The sequence below is a fragment of the Suricata suricatta genome, chromosome 1 (genome assembly GCF_006229205.1).
Source record: "Suricata suricatta isolate VVHF042 chromosome 1, meerkat_22Aug2017_6uvM2_HiC, whole genome shotgun sequence".
In the NCBI taxonomy this organism is placed as follows: Eukaryota; Metazoa; Chordata; class Mammalia; order Carnivora; family Herpestidae; genus Suricata; species Suricata suricatta.
In genome coordinates this window covers 150,658,090-150,676,492 of record NC_043700.1, presented here as the reverse complement: position 1 = coordinate 150,676,492, position 18,403 = coordinate 150,658,090, and the positions used below count along the sequence as shown (strand labels likewise).

Sequence of the window (18,403 nt, the reverse complement as noted above, 5' to 3'; positions counted from 1 at the left end):
CTACTGATATTTTGGACTGAAAAATTCATCCTTGCTGGGAGCTGCTTTCCCCCTTCATCCCCCCAACCCCAGGGCACTGTAGGATGTCTGACAACATCCCTGGCATCTACTCACTAGATGTCAGTAGTGCCCACCCTTCAAGTTTAACACCAAAAATGCCTCCAGGCATATTGCCAGAGGTCCTCTAAAGGAAAAATCACCCTAAAGTTGAGAACCACTGCTCTAAAAGGAGGGAAAAGCCAACTTTCTACATTAACCCTGATGGGCAACTATTGAAAGGAGACACTGAATCTAGTTTCTACCTGCATGATTCGACTTTATCAGCTCGGGCTAAAATCAGCTCCAAGTGTCTCAGTGTTATTTGCTTTTGCAGAACAATGTCCCAGTTACACAGACATTAACTATGTAAGATCTGGGGAAAGGGAAGTAGAATAAATCTCACCCTCTCAACAATGACTTCACGTCTTCCTTACAAAATTCACCTTTGCTCTTAGAGGAAGAATCACCAGGAAGCTGCAGAGTTAAGAATGGGTATTCAGCAGAGAACAGCAGTACTTGAATAGAATACTGGTTTTATTCTAGCTAAATAAAACAATACACAAGTCACCAGGGCAATAAGCTTAACTCAAGAAGCAGAAGCCAAGAAACAAGGATTTTTTGTGTTTGTTTTAATTATCAAGCACTGCACATAGCTTTCTTCCACACCTCCTCTCAGAAAATGTGGGCTAACAAATCCTATGCAAAGGAACATAGGAAAGAGAAAAAGAGAAAATGGAATTCATCTAGCATACTGTTGAAGGTGGTTTCTCCAAGTTCTCTTCTATGAACTGTTCCATCAACACGGTCCACTCCGGATTATTTTAATGTCCTGACCACCTTCCCTGCAAATTGAACAACCATAAAGACACATTTACTACCTACCCACTGTTGCACATGAATTTAGCCTCAGTCCTTCCATATTGACCCAGAATTTACCTTCTGGGCCTATACTCGGAAGGCTATGTGACTATCCTCAGGTGCAAGGGAAAAGACAAATAAGAAGACAAGGGTTAATGTTCCCTGTTAATGGTTATTTATGACACAGTATATATCACAAGGACATACTTTGTCCTTGAGATAATGGCTATTCCCTTGAAACTCCCCTACACCCCTAAAACTTGCCTTCAAAATAACAAATGTTGTCCTACAAACCAGGATAAGGGGTGCTCTTTATTACTTTGTAGCCTTTTTACAATAACCGCTCAACTCTGCTTCTGTGGTGCCCGCTTGCCTGCTTGCTGATTATAAAAACTCAGGGCTGCACATTTAGAGTTCTGCATTAACTCTGTGCAGTCCTGGCCGGTAATAAAAACTCCATTAATTCAGCTTCAGTGGTCTCGGTTGGTCTTTGCGTCTCTTGGCATAACACTACCATACTGAAACTGTCACACTCTTTGTACCAAAAATACCCATGTCATTATACATTAGATTCTAAGGTAATGTTTACTTAATCTTCTAAAGCTAAATCTAGTAAACAATAGGGCCCCAATTCTTCCATTTTTCCCTAACCTAAGTCCCAGGGCACTAATCTCAAAAAAATCACTGTGAGAAGACCTAGGTAACTCACTGAAGATTGACATCAGAGAAAGGACCCTGAAATACAAAGCAGCATACCTTGTCATAGTGTGATACTTTGTATGCGATTCCTACTCACAGTAGACAATAAGCTAAGTTAGAGCAAGACAAGATGAAATCTCAGCGGCCAATGTGAACATCCATATTAGTTGTTTGTCAGAGTCTAGGACTTAGAGTGTGCCTATTATACACATTAGCTGTGTGACCAACAGATGAGTAAAAATATTTGAAAACATCCACAGGAAGACCAGTGAGACCAAGTGCACTGAGCTGATGTGGGCAAAGACTCTTGAGTATAACCGTAACACCATACTAAATGAACCCTTAAATGAAGGAGCTGTCTAGCAGACCTTTGAAGGCTGACTGACCACCCAAGCTGTAAGTGTAATGATGCCGTGTCAAGACAGATGGTGCTGGAGGCTCTGTCAGCACAAAAGGTGACCTGACTGAAATCCGGGCCAAAGTTTATCTGGGGACCAACAACTGGACAAGTGCCTCACTGCTCACTTTGTGTCACCTCCTTCCTGGATCCTCTTCAGAGTGGTTCATTAATTCCCTCCACTAATTTTCTTCTGTGACTACCTTGTGTGATAAAGTGTGCAATAAACTGAGTAATTCATGAATTTAATATTGGCACTGCCTGGTTCTTTGAAATGTGTCTTAATCCTGTGACTCGCCTGCTTCAAGCCTACAGAAGTAGTCACGGTCATCTATCTATGAGCTACATGTAGGGCATCCGGTGTAACACTACTTATCATTCTACTAGGGAGAATTATTACCCAGTAATCGTTCAACCCAACTAGTATTGCAGGTTGTACAGGTTGCCTGCACATACCCTCTGAATTTAAAATAATACTTAATATTTCATAGAGTTTAATCATTAATACACTCTTACTGGGAAACTGACCATCTGTGGATAGTAATATTACCTGATTACCAGGTGTAGGATTGGTTAATCACAAATGTCACTCTCTAACTTTGACCTGGAATATGCACTGAAGGATAGTCTTTTAAACATTAGTCTGAAAACAGAACTGCTATGTCACATTTGATTCTTACATCCATGAAAAGAGTCACTACTTCCTAAGTAATCAAAAATCAAGAAAAGGATTAGTCTATACTGTAAAATTATGTTACCTGATTTTCATGCACAGAGTACACTCGTTAGGATAAGTGGACATGTCGCTTCCACACACGGGACTAAAGTCTCTGGGACATCCTGGTAATTTATACTGATTGCAGTTTGGCTAGAAAAAAAAAAGGAAGACAGAAATTACAGAACTGAGACACTCTCATTGCAAAATAGTTGGGGGAGGGGATGACAAAGTCCCAAGGCTCCTAGATTTCCTAGAAACACCCTACAAAAATATTTCTATTTACCACACACACAAAAAGATTTTTCTAATGCAAAAATCAGATGTGTCATTGAAGCAGTGGTTCATATCTAATGTAAGTAAAGGACCTCAGCCAGGCTGATTTTGAAATGGAAGTCTCGGGTCACCGGGGTGGCTCAGTCAGTTTCAGTATCTGACTTCGGCTTAGGCCATGATCTCACGTGGGCTCAAGCCCTGCATCAGGCTCTGTGCTGACAGCTCAGAACTTGGCACCTGCTTCAGATTCTGTGTCTCCCTCTCTGCTCCTCCCCACTCATGCTCACTCACTCTCTCTCTCAAAAATAAATATTAAAAAAATAAGTGAAAGTGCAAGAAGGCCACCATACCCACTTTCAAACCCTCTAGCTTTATAGTTTGTGCTTCACTACTGTCTCCACATGAATGTTGTTACATTCATTCCACCTCAGTCCTTTGGCATGATGTCAAGACAAACTCAGGAATCTAATCTTTTGGTCTGGATCTTTAAAATACTGGCATTCAACCAACAGCCACAAAGAAAACAGCACTGGTGCTTAGGGGTTGTAATGGATAGAATTGTACCCACCCAAAAAGTTACATTATTGGAAAAAGTCTTCGGATAGAGAATCAAGTTAAAATGAGGTCAGTAGAATGGGACCTGATCCAATAAAACGAGTGTCCTTTATAAGGAAGATTTGGACATAAGAGTCACAAACAGAGGGAAAAGTCACATGAAGATAAAGAATTTACAAGACAAGGAACACCTGGGGCTACCAGAGCCTAGGAGAAGGCATGGAACAGAGTCACCCTTGCAGCCCTCAGGAGGAACCAATTCTACCAACATTCTGACTTAGGATTTCTAGAGTCCAGAACTGGGAGACAATCCATTTCTGTTGTTTAACCCCCTCAGTTTGGGGGTGCCTGGGTGGCTCAGTCGGTTAAGTGTCTGGCTTCGGCTCAGGTCATGATCTCACAGTTCGTGGCTTCGAGCCCCGCGTCGGGCTCTGTGCTGACAGCTAGCTCAGAGCCTGGAGCCTGCTTCAGATTCTGTGTCTCCTTCTCTCTCTGACCCTTCCTTGCTTGTGCTGTCTCTCTCTGTCTTTCAAAAAAAAAAAATTTAACCCCCTCAGTTTGTGGAACTTTATTAGAGCAGCCCTAAGAAGCTAATACAGGGCCATGGAACTCAATCCTGTGATTTGATGGAATTGAGGCCAGGCAGGTAATACATCTTGCTCACAGCGGACAATCTCCAGCAGGACCAGTACCAGACCTGGTCAGTGATCAGACCAAGATGTGCAGAGTATCAATTTAACAAATATATGGCCCACTGTATTTGTTTTTATATGCATACATTTAGGGGCACCTGGGTGGCTCAGTCAGTTAAATGAAGGAGGCTTGTTTTGGCCCAAGCTATGATCTCACAATTTGTGATTTCAAACTCCACATTGGGCTCTGCACTGACAGTGCAGAGCCTGCTTGGTATTCTCTCTCCCCCCCTCTCTCGCTGCCCCTCCCCCACTCCATCTCTCTCAAAATAAATACATAAATTAAAGAAAAAGAGGCCAACCCTACACTTTAATGTTGTATGGTAGGTTTGATGGGAATCTTCCTTATATACATGCATTTATATATATATATTTATATATATATACACACACACACACATTTTATATATATATTTACTTTTATATATATGTAAACACCTATACATATATATGCACACTTTATATATATACATATGTATATAAAGTGTGTGTGTATATATATATATGTATATATAGTAAATGGTGATCACTTTTCCTCACTTCAGAGAAAAAGATGTCACCCTGGTTTAGCACTCTGAATAAATGCAACACACATTTCTACTGATATTATCTGGACTTATAAAGGCTTAAACAAGGCTGGCCATGGGCCAAACTCTGAAATAAAAGAGGTTTTGTTGACCCTTTCCATCCTCTGTTCAGCCCTCATTGAGGAGCATGATATGCTGCCCAAGGCTAAGATGAGACCTTATAGGCGGCTCTCACTAGCAGAGTAGACACCTGCTTATCCAATGAGATTGGGATAAATGTTACTTGGTCATTTAACTGATAAAGTCAATTAAGGCAAGGAAGCTATAACAAAAATATATATCCTAAGCATTTTATCATAAAACATATAGATGAACCACAAAATTGCCAATCTTTTGATGTAAGACAATGACAGGGCACGTAGTCACCTGTAATGCTATTATAAGATAACTTTCCTTATCACTAGGCATGACTATATGATTAAGCTAAGGCCAATGGGATATACATGGAATTATTGTATAGTAGCTTCTGGGAACCTCCTTTAAAAGAAAGCAGTACTTGTCCTTTGTCGCCCCCCCCCATTTTTTTTCTTTGTCCATTCCTGCATCCTGCTGTGGGATGCATGGAGCTCTAATCTTTATTATACAGACCAGGAGGATAAAGGCCACATTCTAGGATGGCAGCACTGTGTGCTCCTATTTTAAGGCTTTGTGATATGCAGCTGAATCTAATCCTGATACAAGAGATGAGAACTTTCCTTTGAATATTTCAACTACAGTTGATCTTTGAACAATATGGGTTTAAATGTATTTTCTCTTCCTTATGATTTTCTTAATAACATTTTCTTTTCTCTAACTTACATTAATACAGGTAAGATAAGGATGTAACATATAACATACAAAATGTGTATTAATCAACTCTTTGTTATCATTTAGGCTTCTGGTCAACAGTAGACTATTAGTTAAATATGAAGGTCAAAAATTATGCTTAGATTTTTGACTGTGGGAAGCGGTCAGCATCCCTAATCCCCTTCATTGTTCAACAGTCAAATGTAATTAAGAGTTTTATGTGCTATCACTGCAAAAATGATACCTAAAATAAGTCACATACTATTTCCTATTTTGGTTTCTATTTTATTTTTTTTTAATTTTTTAATGTTTTTTATTTATTTTTGAGAGACAGAGACAGTGCAAGCAGGGGAGGGTCAGAGAGAGAGAGGGGGATACAGAATCCGAAGCAGGCTCCAGGCTCTGACCTAGCTGTCAGCACAGAGCCCAATACGGGACTCCAACCCACGAACCGTGAGATCATGACCTGAGCTGAAGCCTGATGCTCAACCAACTGAGCCACCCAGGTGCCCCTATTTTGGTTTCTTTAAAGCAGAATTTCTTGCAGGCACCTGGCTGGCTCAGTTGGTTAAGTGTCTAACTTTTGATTTCAACTCAGGTCATGATCTCATGATTTGTGAGATCAAACTCTGTATCACAGAGCCTGCTTGGGATTCTCTCTCTTCCTTTCTCTCTGCCCCTCTCCTGATTGCTCACTCGCTCTCTCTCTCTCTCTCTCTCCCCCCTCCTCAAAATAAATAAGTGAACTTTAAAAAAAAACAATTTCTCAACCATAATTCATATTCTGTGTTATTGTTGCTGTTGTTGTATTGTTTCACACAATTCATATTTTGGACCAGATAATTCTTTGTGATGGGAGGCTGTCTTGTGCATTGTAGGATATTCTCCATTAGATGCCAGTAAAACTCCCCAGTCATGATGATCCAAAGTAACAGTCTAAATGTCGCTGGAGCTCAAAATTGCCCCCAATTAAGAACCACTATTTTAAAATACAGAATTTAAGGGGTACCTGGTTGGTAGAACACATGACTCTTGATTTTCAGATTGTAGGTTCAAGCCCCACACTTGGTGTAGGAAATACTTAAAAATAGGGGACGCCTGGAGGGCTCTGTCAGTTAAGTGTCCAACTTTGGCTCAGGTCATGATCTCATGGTTCGTGAGTTCAAGTCCCATATGGAGTCTGGAGCCTGCTTAGAGTTCTGTGACTCCCTCTCTCTGTCCCTCCCTCCCCAAAATAAACATTAAAAAAATTACTTAAAAGTAAAATCTTAAAATACAGTCTACCAGCATACAAAAGAGAGTAGACTATCTACAGCCAGTAAGTGATCAATACACTATGAAAATTGTTCAGAGAGAAGGGAGAGGGTCATTTGTGAGTCACTACAGTGAGTGTTTAGTTGAGTGAGTGTTTAGTGTTAACAGCTAGCCCTGATGGACCTACACAGGGTTGCCTGTGCATACAACCTCAGAAGCTAGTTAAATACACTGATTTAGTGCATTTGCAGTGACATGTATGGAGCTAGAGAGTATTAAGCTAAGTGAAATATGCCAGTCAAAGAAAGACAAACACCATATAATTTTATTCATATGTGGAACTTAAGCAACAAAACAAACAAGCAAAGGAAAAGAGAAAACAGAGAGTGAGGCAAACCAAGACACAGACACAGAGAACAAACTGATGGTTACCAGAGGCGGGGGGGGGGGGGGGGGAATGAGTAAATTAGGTGATAGGTATAAAGGAGTGCTATGATGAGCACCAGGTGTTGTAAGGAAGTGTTGAATCACTCCATTGTATACTTGAACTTACCCTGTATGTTAACGAACTGGAATTTAAATAAACACTTAAAAAAACAAAACAACAACAACAACAAAAACACTGATTTGGGGCCTCACTCCATACCTACTCAATTAGAATCTCCAGGGTTAGAATTCATGTGTCTAGAGGCCCCTCAATGCTGATTCAGCTAGGACTGGGTTTAGAAATGGCTATTCCCAACCATCTTGACATCCAATCCACTTAGACTATGTATAGAAGCTAAGGAGAATTCACCAAGACACATTTTGGTGCACAATTTTAGGGACCCCCTTTTCTAGACCTTTCTTGCCTCCTCTTTTTTAAGCAAGGTATATCTTACCTATGCCCACTCTCTGACTACCTAGGTAAATAACTAATCAAAATCAATATATTTAGCCTAAAGATCCTTGGGTTTTTTAATATTCAACAGCAGTTTTCAAATACTTTCATCTCAAAGAATGACTAATATATGAGTTTTGAGGAGCACTAATAGGCTGGTAAGGAAGTTTTGGTGTTTTATTTTGTTTTGTTTAAGCAGAAGACCTTTGATGTCTCTCAGATTCCCAAGGGATCTACCCAGATGGAAGGCAATGTTGGTATTCCAGTCTGTTTCCAGTCTAATTCTCATGATTTCAAAGCCAGCTATGGCTAGCCACCATTTAACTTTATTAAATTCGGGTGACTCATTTCCTGGATTTCTCTCTGAGCAGAGACATAAGGCTTTATGAATAAACACATTTCACTTTTATCAATGAAGTCAATTAATTTCATTAATAAATTATGTTCCCATTAACCCTTAGTTTTATATGGTTACCCAAATTTATGCAAAAGGAAAAGGAATTCAGAACAGGTTCACCCTCTAGGGAGGCTCTAAATTACACCCCATAACATGCCAACTAGAGAAGAGAGTTTACCGCTGGCAGACTGCTCCTCAGAGCTTTAGAAGACACTCTCATTCTAGAATAGTATCACCTGGCATTTTTATTTATTCCTTAAAATCAATTTACCTTTTGTAGAAGGATGTGATATGCTTTTAAGTAATTCTCTGAGCTCTATACTCTGAATCTTTTCTTTTGAAAGGTTCTTAAATACTTTACCAAGTATATTGATTGCCTCATTGGTTTATTCAATAAATGAAGATTCTAAGATAGAGAACTACAAAGACTAACTGAGTCCTGCCTGTAAGAAGTTTGTTGTATCATTAGGAAATCAAGAAATATACATGGTGGTCTTAACAGATGGACAGAATTTAGATTAGAAAGGTTTAGAAGAATGTTCGCCTCAAGGAAACAAAACAGACTAACCAAAGGCACCATAGTGAGGGAAGTATCTGACCTGAGAGCAAGACAAGTTAATTTAAAGGAGCATCCAACACTCTCTTTCATAATAAAAGCATTCAACAAACTAGGTATAAAAGAGAGCTTCCTCCAACCTGATAAAGAACATCTGAAAAAAAAATATTTAATGGTGGAAGACTGAATGCCTTTCCCCCAAATTAGGAATGACAAGGATGTCCATTTTCCCTTGTTCTATTCACCATTGTACAGAATATCTTAGCAAAGACAATTAGGCAACAAAATAAATATAGAAGGCAACCAAACAGGAAGAAATAAAACTGTCTCTAATCAAAGATGCTATACTCAGTGTGCTTGAGTGGCTCAGTTGGTTAAGTATCTGACTTCGGCTCAGGTTATGATCCCAGGGTTTGTGGGTTTGAGCCCCACGTCAGGCTCTGTGCTGACAGCTCAGAGCCTGGAGCCTGCTTCAGATTCTGTATCTCCTTCTCTCTCTGCCCTCCCCTGCTCATGCTCTGTCTCTATCTCTCAAAAATAAATAAACGTTTAAAAAAATTTTTTTAAGATGCTATACTCTTTTTTATAGTAAGGTCTGAGGAATTCACAAATAAACTATTAGAACTAAAAAACAAGTTCAATATGACTGGAGGATACAAGATCAATATACAAAAATTAATTGTATTTCTATACATTTGCAGTGAACAATCTGAAAATGAAATTAAGAAAAAATTTCATTTATAACAGCATCAAAAAGAATAAAATGTTTACGGAGACTCCTGGGTGGCTCAGTCGGTTAAGTGTCCAACTTTGGCTCAGGTCATGATTTCACGCTTTGTGGGTTCAAGCCCCACGTAAGGCTCTGTACTGACAGCTAACTCAGAGCCTAGAGTCTGTCTTCGGATTCCGTGTCTCCGTCTCTCTATGACCCTCCCCTGCTCATGCTGTCTCTCTCTCAAAAATAAATAAAGTATTAAAAATTTTTAAAAAGAATAAAATATTTAGGAAAATATTTAACAAAAGAAGCATAAGAATTGTACACCAAAAATTATATAACATTGTTGAAAGAAATTAAAGGACTAAATAAGTGAAAAGGCATCCCATATTCATGGATCAAAATATCTAACTTTCTTAAGCTAGCAATATTCCCCAAACTGATCTACAGGTTCAATGAAATCCCTATCAAAAATCCTAACTGTCTTTTTTTGCTGCAGAAATTGCCAAACTGATCTTAAAATTCACATGGAAATGCAAGTGACCATGAATAGCCAAAACAATCTTGAAGAAGTTGGAGGATTCACACTTCCCCATTTTGAAACTTACTACAAAGCTATAGTAATTAAAACAGTGTGGCACTGACACCTGAAACTAATATAACAGTGGGTGTTAACTACTTTGGAATTAAAATAAAAACATAACAAAAGGAAGAAAAAACAGTGTGACACTAGCATATGCATATAAGAACACAAGCTATGGGACAGAATTAGAAGGTACAGGTAGAAAGACAAGCTGCAGTAAGGACTTTTAGTGGACACTGGGAAGTTCCAAGTTCTGAAGAAAGTGGAGACACTAAAGAATTAAGGAAAATCACTAGGTGGTCACTATGCTTGGGGACCCTAAACTGAAGCAGCAGCAACAGAAGTAGGAGAGAAAACAAGGTCTCTTGAGTGATTCACTCTTTTAATAATCCTGTACAAACAGAGCAGAGTCCTGTAGCATTTGCTTCCTGAAAGTGAGTGCCCTTTAAAATTTTGCACCCTAGGCATACAACTAGGCTGAACCTAATACTAACCTTGAGATGAAGGTGGGACTATTCCCATTTTCTGAAAGAAAATCAACCCCCCCAAAATTGAGTCACCTGATCAATATGTATTATTGGGCACCCACTAAGTGCTGAAGCTTGGACATCAAATAACAAGACATTATCCTTGAACACAGTAGTATACAGTTTACTGAAAGGAGACAGGCAAACAGCCAATTTACAGTTCAATTATATGATGGGTTAGTGAAGAGCACTGGATCTGAAGTAAGACTGCTTGGGTTGGAATCATAGTTCCACCTTATGGCCCATGCCTAGTCAAAGGGATAATAATGATACCTAGCTCATAATGCTATAAAAGATTAAATGAATTATTATGTTTAAAGCCTTTAGAAAAGTTTTTGGCAGGGGTGTCTGGCTGGCTCAGTTGGTAGAGCATGCACTCTTGATCTCTCAATTGTTAGTTCAAGCCTTGCACTGGGCATAGAGATTACTTAAAAAAAAAATCTTAAAAAAAATGGGTTAGAACAGTGTTTGGCACATAGTAAGTAGTATGTAAGCATTGACTGTTAAAGAAAACTAGAACATGTTAACCTAAAAATATGACTCTTTGACATAAGTATTTTGAGTTAAAGGCAGCTAAGAAGTAGTAAACCCAAGAAAAGTGCTCTGTACCCTCCCCTCCTTTTCTGCCTAAAAGCAGGATATAAATTCTCCTTTACTGAAGACAACTCTAGACTCAGCCCAGAGATGGCACAAGAGGAACCAGCAAACAAACCTTACTCCATTAGTTTCCTCTCATACATTTATCTTTCCATAGTATGCCACCTTTGGAAGCCTAAAACCATTTTACTTTGACCTGTCATGTCTCTACATGTCTACTTATAAGTCTGACTTGTAGTAGGTTGGCTTCCTGGGCTGGTTATTCTAAATAATGAGTTGGTTTCCTGGGTAGGTTGCTACAGGTTGTGGGTCAGAGTTCTATTTTAATAAATGGATAACATCCATTTATATGTTCTCTTTATACAATTTATTGCTCTTGTTAAAGATGCTATATAAGTCAGAGTTCTAAACCACGTCTTTGAGTTACTCATCTCTGAATGTTCCCATGTGTATGTGCCATGCACATGTTAATAAATTTTCTGGGTGTTTTTTCTTGTTAAACTGTCTTTTGTTCAAGAGGCCCCAGCTGAGAACCTAGAAGGGTAATGGAAAGCTTTTAATCCTCCCCCACACTGTCATTGTGATGATGATGATGATGCAATATAGGTTGAATGAACACAAAGAGAAAGTGCATTTACATATTTTTCGGAGTTAGAAAATGGGATGAGAAGATTTCCTAGAAGAGGTCTACTCTGAGTTGAAGACTCAAAGTTTCTTAACCACCTGAGGTCAATATCCCCATATGTAAAATAATATCTATCATACAAGGTCACTATGAGGATTGAGAGACTGAATATACAAATGGACTATGTCAGACCATTTATTAGAACTTGCAGCAACGTACCCAGAAAACCAACTCATTATATAGAATAACCAGCCCAGGAACCCAGCCTGCTATAAGTCAGACTTGTAAGAAGTCAGACAGCCATCTCTAATGACAGCCCAAGAAGCCAAACTATAACCTCTGTAACAACTGGCCCCAAATGGTCAGGACTTGCTTAATACCTCCCAGCTTCCCTGATGTTTGTCCCCACATCCAACTTAGGATCAACCAGAGAAAGCCAAATATGCACTCCTTACCAATCACACAGGAAGCTTGCTTCTAGTTAGTTCACATACAGCTTCCCCAGGCCAATAGCCTCCAATCAGGGCATACCTAAAGCCTTTCCTTGTTCCTGCTGCAGAGCTTCCCCCCTTCTCTGCCTGCCTTTGAGTTTCCACCAAAACATAAGTACAAGTGTGGCTGACTCCCTTGCTACATCAAGCTCTGAATTTTGCTTTTTGCTTGATCTCATTTAGTTGGGCTTCACTTGCTTTCAGAGACTTCAATTTGATAATGTTCATAAAACTCCTAGTATAAGACATAACCATTAGATCAAGGACATTTTGAATCATTAAAGAAACTGTTAAAGGAAACAATGTGCTGAGGCCTTCAAGGACTGAGCTATTTTCAACCAAAATTTACAATTTTGATCTGTATCAAAAGGCCTGCCTTAGAATCTGATTTCTAAAGAAGCAGTCAATAGTTTCAAAAGTGCAGGTCAGACCTGAAAAACAGCCCCAACCCAAACTGTGTGGGCTTCACTATACTAGTGGAAATAATGCAAGTGGTTTCCTACTTACTGTTCTGTATTCTGAAGTTTGGTCAAAATCAGAGCTCAGGGCGTTTAAAGAGGCTGCAAGAAGAAAACAGGCATTTAAAACCATGTGATTAAGGTCAATTCTTATTCATAAAGGGCTTTTAAAATCCAGCTTGTGATTTATCCAGGCTGTACCCTGTCTCAGATGCCTAACTTCTTTGAACAGCCCCCATTGCCTACCCCTACACCCCGAAGGTTGTTTTCTGGCATTCTTGTGGCAGGAACACAGAAGGAACACAGAAATGGCACCATTACCCATTCAGCTGTTCAGAACAAAAGTGACCACCCTATCAGGCTTGCTTGAGAAAGGGCTTTGGAGGTATGGAATAAAGGTCAGAGAAGTATGGAGTGCCTGGGTGGCTCAGTCAGTTAAGCATCCAACCTTGGCTCAGGTCATGATCTGGTGGTTTGTGGGTTCCAGCCTGTTTTGGATTCTGTGTGTCCCTCTCTCTCTGCCCCTCTCCTGCTCCTGCTTTGTCTGTGTCTCTCGAAAATAAAAGGTTAAAAAAATTTTTTTTAAGTCAGAGAAGTAACTCTTACTAATTTACCATATTCTCTTCTGTGGCTAGGGTAACAAACACACAACTTAACATTTGCTGTTACCACTTTAACTCCACTTTCAAATGGGCGTCAAGTCTGGGTGGACTAAAGCCCCTTTCTCACAAGCCTCAGAGTGCCTGATGCACTTGGCATTCACAATCCCTAATTCCTATTCATCTCTTACAGAGGTTCAGTAGGGTCACTGTGTCCATAAAAATCCAATTTCTGATCTTGGGCTCCAGAAAATCAGTCTTAAGGAAGAAAGAGCAGACAGCAAAGTGTCACTAAGAAGGAACTGGGGCTCAAAGCCAGGGAAGAACTTAAAGCACGTCCGCGGCTCTATGGCCACCCCCAGCCCTGCATGACCCCACGTTCACGCTCTGACACTACCGCAGGCCTCGGGGAACCGCCAGTAACGGGTGCCTGGAGGCCAGCCGCGGCCGCCAGAGTCCGAGGACCGGTAGCCGCGGGCCAGAGCCACTCTGCGGTAGCCCTCTGCCGCTCAGCAGGGCCCACCAGGCCCGCGGGTGAGCGTTACCTGCCAAGTCCCCGGCCAGGAGCAACAGCACCAGGCACACCGCCAAGAACGCCATGCTCCCTCTCTGGCCCGCCGGCCAGTCTCGGCCCGCTCCCGTGTCCCCGTGACACGCAGCGCGCACCCAGGTCGGACAAGCGACAGACTTTGGGGGAGGGAGCAAGAGGACCGGAGGCACGAGAGGGGGAGGGGCTAGCGGAGGAGCGGTTGCTAGGGCCCCCACTTCCGCGTCCCGCTGAGGATGGGGGATGAGCGATGGGAGTGAGCAAGATCTCTCCCTGCAGCAAACCAGAAGCTCCTAAGAGCCCCGGGGAACAACCTTGGGGGCGCTGTCAGCCAACCCCTGTATCTTCAGCATCTACTCTGTCAGAGACAGTGTTTTGACGCTAAACTAAACAAAGAACCCGCTCTCAGGAGGTTTTCTGGTGTAGGTGTTGGGCGTGGGATGACACAGGAAACTCCCTAGTGAATCCATGCAGTAATTTCTCTAAGTGCTAGAGAGTGGTGGAAGAAGGGGAAGACTTTCCATGGGGAGATCAGGAAGCGCCTTTCAGAGGTGGCATTTGAGCTGAAAGTCAGAGGAGAAGAAGGAAGCATGGGGAAGACCATGGAAACAGGTAATCCTGGCTCAAGGAAAAACCAGTGCAGAGATCCAGAGGCAGGAGCCAGCTCAGTGTTTCAGCTTGAGCTGCTGGTGAAAGGGGGCAGAGCAAGGGCACTGGAACCCAAGGCCAATGTCAGGTGTCCTGGTGTACACTGTGATAAGGAATTTGGGCTTTTTCTGGTTGCAGTGGGAAGGTAGTGGAAGATTTTGAGTTTGGGAATGCCCTTGATCTGACTTATGTTTTAATAGATTGGATGAAGAATGGGTAGGGGATAGGTAAGAGTGGAGGAAGAGAGACAAATTAGGTGGCTTTTGCAGTACTATCCAGGCAGCATCAACCAGAGATGACGGTGGCTTAAATTCATGTGGAGCAGTGCACTGGTGAGAAGTCAGACTCAGGATTTATTTTGGAAGTGGGACCGGGTGGAGTGAAAAGAATAATCGCAAATGCTCCCTAAGCTTTTGTTCTGAACAGCTGAATGGGTGATGGTGCCATTTCTGCGATGACGAACATTTGGAGACAATGCCGATCAGACATCCAAGTGGACATGTGTACAAGCAATTGGAATTACAAACTTAGAGCTGCAAATACAAATGAAGGAAACATCAACATATGAATGGTATTGAAAACCATGGAGCCCAATGCCCAGGGAAAGAGTACTGCAGAGATCCAGTAAGAGCCCTGGTGCATTTCTGGATGCAGAGATTCGACACGTGGGGAGGAAACCTGTGAAGGAGGAGGAAAAGCAGGCGAGAGTCTGGGGTTACTGGACACAGGGGAAGTGCTGAAACCATGTCTGTTTCCTCTGTGAGGCTGAGACTATGGCAGACTGAGCGTGAAGGTGGGCTTTGGCAAGATGTAGTCACAGATGACCTTATCACGAACTGGTTCACAGAAGTGATGGGGTCCAGGGCCCATATGGCAAGGGTTTCTTGAAAGGAATGAGGTGAGAAAGTGGAGACAGAGGGCTTAGATAACAATTTGTCAGTTTGGGGGAGCCTGGGTGGCTCAGTCTGTTAAGTGCCCCACTCGGTTTCAGCTCAGGTCATGATCTCGTTGTTTGTGAGTTCGAGCCCCATGTCAGGCTCTGTGATGACAGTGCAGAACCTGCTTGGGATTCTCTCTCCCTCTCTCTCCCTTTCCTTCTGCCCCTCCTGCATGCTCTCCCCCTCTCTCTTTCAAAAATAGTGATGACATTTATTAAAACAAAAAAGATAACATCTGTGAATTTTGCTATAAAGAGGAAGCCAGATATGGGCCTACGAGACTTCCAAAATTCCTTTGAGGTTATGTCAAAACTCTCCAATGTCTTCCCACCTTGCTAGGAGTAAAAACCAAGTCCTTACTAAGGCCTCTAAGGCCTCTGCTGGTCTCTTACTGCTCTTAGCTGACTCACTCTTCCCCAGACACACTGGCCCCCTTGCTCCCATCCAAGGGCCTTGACACCTACTGTTCCCTCTGCAGAGATGTCTACACAGGTTCCTCCTTCCATTTGTTTTGTCTCTGTTCAGATGACCCCATATCAGAAACTACTTCCCTGAACATGAATAAAAAATTAGTACTCCCCTCTTCCTGTTGTCCTTACCCTGCATTTTTCCCCTCTCCCATAGGATTTATCTTGACTTTTTTTTTAACATTATTTGTGACACTCTCCATTTGTGTAAGCTCCAGATAGGGAGAGATTTGTTTTTGGTTTACTGGTTTATCTCCAGCACTTAGAAAAGTACCTCACATATATCAGCAGATCAACAAATATTGAATGTTGGGGCGCCTGGGTGGCTCAGTCGGTTAAGCCTCCAACTTCGGCTCAGGTCATGATCTCATATTCATGGGTTTGAGCCCTGCGTCTGGCTATGTAATGACAGCTCAGAGCCTAGAGCCTGCTTCAGATTCTGTATCTCCCTCTCTTTCTGTCCCTCGCTGCTCATGCTCTGTCTCTCTCGGTCTCAAAAATAAATTAAAAAATTTAAAAAAACACTAAAAAACCAAATATTGAATGAATAAATGAGGGATTCCTAGTGAGTCAGGACCTTACCTAAAAAAATGGTCAGAATAAAACAAATCACTAGCATGCATAAGCAAAATGACTATTTTGGTTAAGAAGGAGTTAAACCTTAATTCCTGGTTTTGTATGCATTCACTTTTTGCAGCATCACATAACATGGCTCTAGAGAGTTTTGTCATTGAATGCTTGGCTCTATAAGTTACTAAACTAGTTCTGAATCTCAGAGCTTCCACTTTTGCCTTCCCCTCATAAAGTAGATATTATAATAATAGAATCTTGAGTATTAAATGAAGTAATGTACATAAATGTGTTGAGACATGGTAGAACTCAATAAATTTTAGTCCCTTTCTATTTTTTCCATGATGACATTTGTAAAAGGGCAGTTATTCTGTTCCTAGGCAGGTGGGCATCTGCTCCTATTTTAGGTCACATTGGTTATTGTGTTGTCATAGAGCCCTTGCAGCTGGTAGGCAGTAACATTGCCTGTTTCTCTTATTTCCATGTCCCTAGTACCTAGCACTGTGCCACACAAGCTCAGTAAATGTTTGCTGAATAAATGAATCCTTGAAATGTTAAACTGACATCACAACAAGGAAGTAGACCAAAAAGAGGAAGACACAGGACCCAGGAGACAAAAATTCAAACCTAAGAGACGGTTGTTAGGGTGGACCCCAATCCAATATGACTGGCATCTTTATAAGAAGATGAAATTAGGACCCAAACAAAATGAAGGTGTAACCTTGTGAGGACCCAGAAGATGGCCATCTTCAGTCCAAGGAGAGGGCCTAAGAAGAAACCAAGCCCGCCAACATCTTGGCCTTGGGCTTCCAGCTTCCTGAACTGTGAGGAAATACATTACTATTATTTAAGCCACTCAGTCAGCGGTGCTTTGTTATGGTAGCACTAGCAAACCAAGACACGTATGTGATAAAATATACTTAATGTTTTTTTATTTATTTATGTATTTATATTCAAATTATATGCATATATCATTTTGTATTGAAAGATTTAATTTTAAGAAATTTAACAAAAACGTTATTCTGAATGTCCTCTAATAATAGCTCAACATAGTATTGGAGAATAATATTGATTTTCTGATTATTTTTTCTCCCCAGGCAAGCACCATTTGAGATATTTACTAATTCTGAACAGAAATTTTGGTAACTGTTCAGCGAATCTTAATGAGAAGTGTAAAGAAGAGAAATAATTTTGCTGAAGAGGCACAACAAATTAGTAAATTGGCAGATCCATTTCTTTTCTGCCTCATATGCCTATGTGTCAAATGTTGATCCTGTGAAATATTTCCTGTATCAGTCAGGGCCCAGTCCAGAAACCACACGGCTCACTAGGAATTCTCCCAGAAAGAATTTAAGATAAGAGATTGACCAGACCAGTATTGGAAAACAAAAAAGCAGCAGGAGAATAGTGAGGTAACACACAGAGATGGTAATAACTTCACTACATAAGTATCGCCTCTAAATCTGCAGGAAAAGAGGTTAAGATTATATAGAAATTTGGAAGCAAGGCCCTGGAAAGCTAAGACTCAGCCCCCTGAGCAGGGATGTTGTGTGGCTGGTGCTGGTGGGTCTGAGACATATGATGAAGCCAGAGACTGGAAGCACCTGCTACAACCAGTGAGGAGATGTTGCAGAGGGTTTGGGTTGGGGGGGGAGGAAGGTGGAGGGGAGACATCATACTGGAAATTTCTGGAAGCCAGCAGGTAGAGCAGAAATGAATTCTAGCATCAGAGCCTGGATGGGTGGTTTTAGAGCTGACATACAATAATCTAAACACTGGCACAGTCACATACCCCACCACCTGATTTTAGCAAACTCAAGTCCTGGGATGAGAAGACAATGTGCAGTTTTATTTATTTTTTTTAAGTAGTTTATTGTCAAATTAGTTTCCATACAACAACCAGTGCTCTTCCCCACAAGTGCCCCCCTCCATCACCTCCACCTCTTT

At 41.2% G+C, this 18,403-nt stretch overlaps 1 protein-coding gene and 1 long non-coding RNA gene across 2 annotated transcripts; one reads left to right on the top strand and one right to left on the bottom strand.

The window, feature by feature from the left end:
* Positions 1-661: 661 nt before the first annotated feature.
* On the bottom strand, positions 662-13,823 carry SPINK2 (serine peptidase inhibitor, Kazal type 2). Its single transcript, XM_029931825.1, has 5 exons — positions 13,684-13,823; positions 13,478-13,544; positions 12,737-12,789; positions 2,752-2,861; positions 662-881 (listed from the first exon to the last, which is right to left on the bottom strand). Exons 2-5 carry the CDS (start codon positions 13,503-13,505, stop codon positions 836-838), a joined length of 237 nt encoding a protein of 78 aa, XP_029787685.1. The 5' UTR covers positions 13,506-13,544; positions 13,684-13,823; the 3' UTR covers positions 662-835.
* A 1,461-nt stretch (positions 13,824-15,284) lies between these two features.
* Positions 15,285-17,712, top strand: LOC115285502. The gene is made up of 3 exons (XR_003905548.1): positions 15,285-15,379; positions 16,949-17,280; positions 17,554-17,712. It is a non-coding gene; the product is annotated as an uncharacterized LOC115285502 (long non-coding RNA).
* Positions 17,713-18,403: the final 691 nt, after the last annotated feature.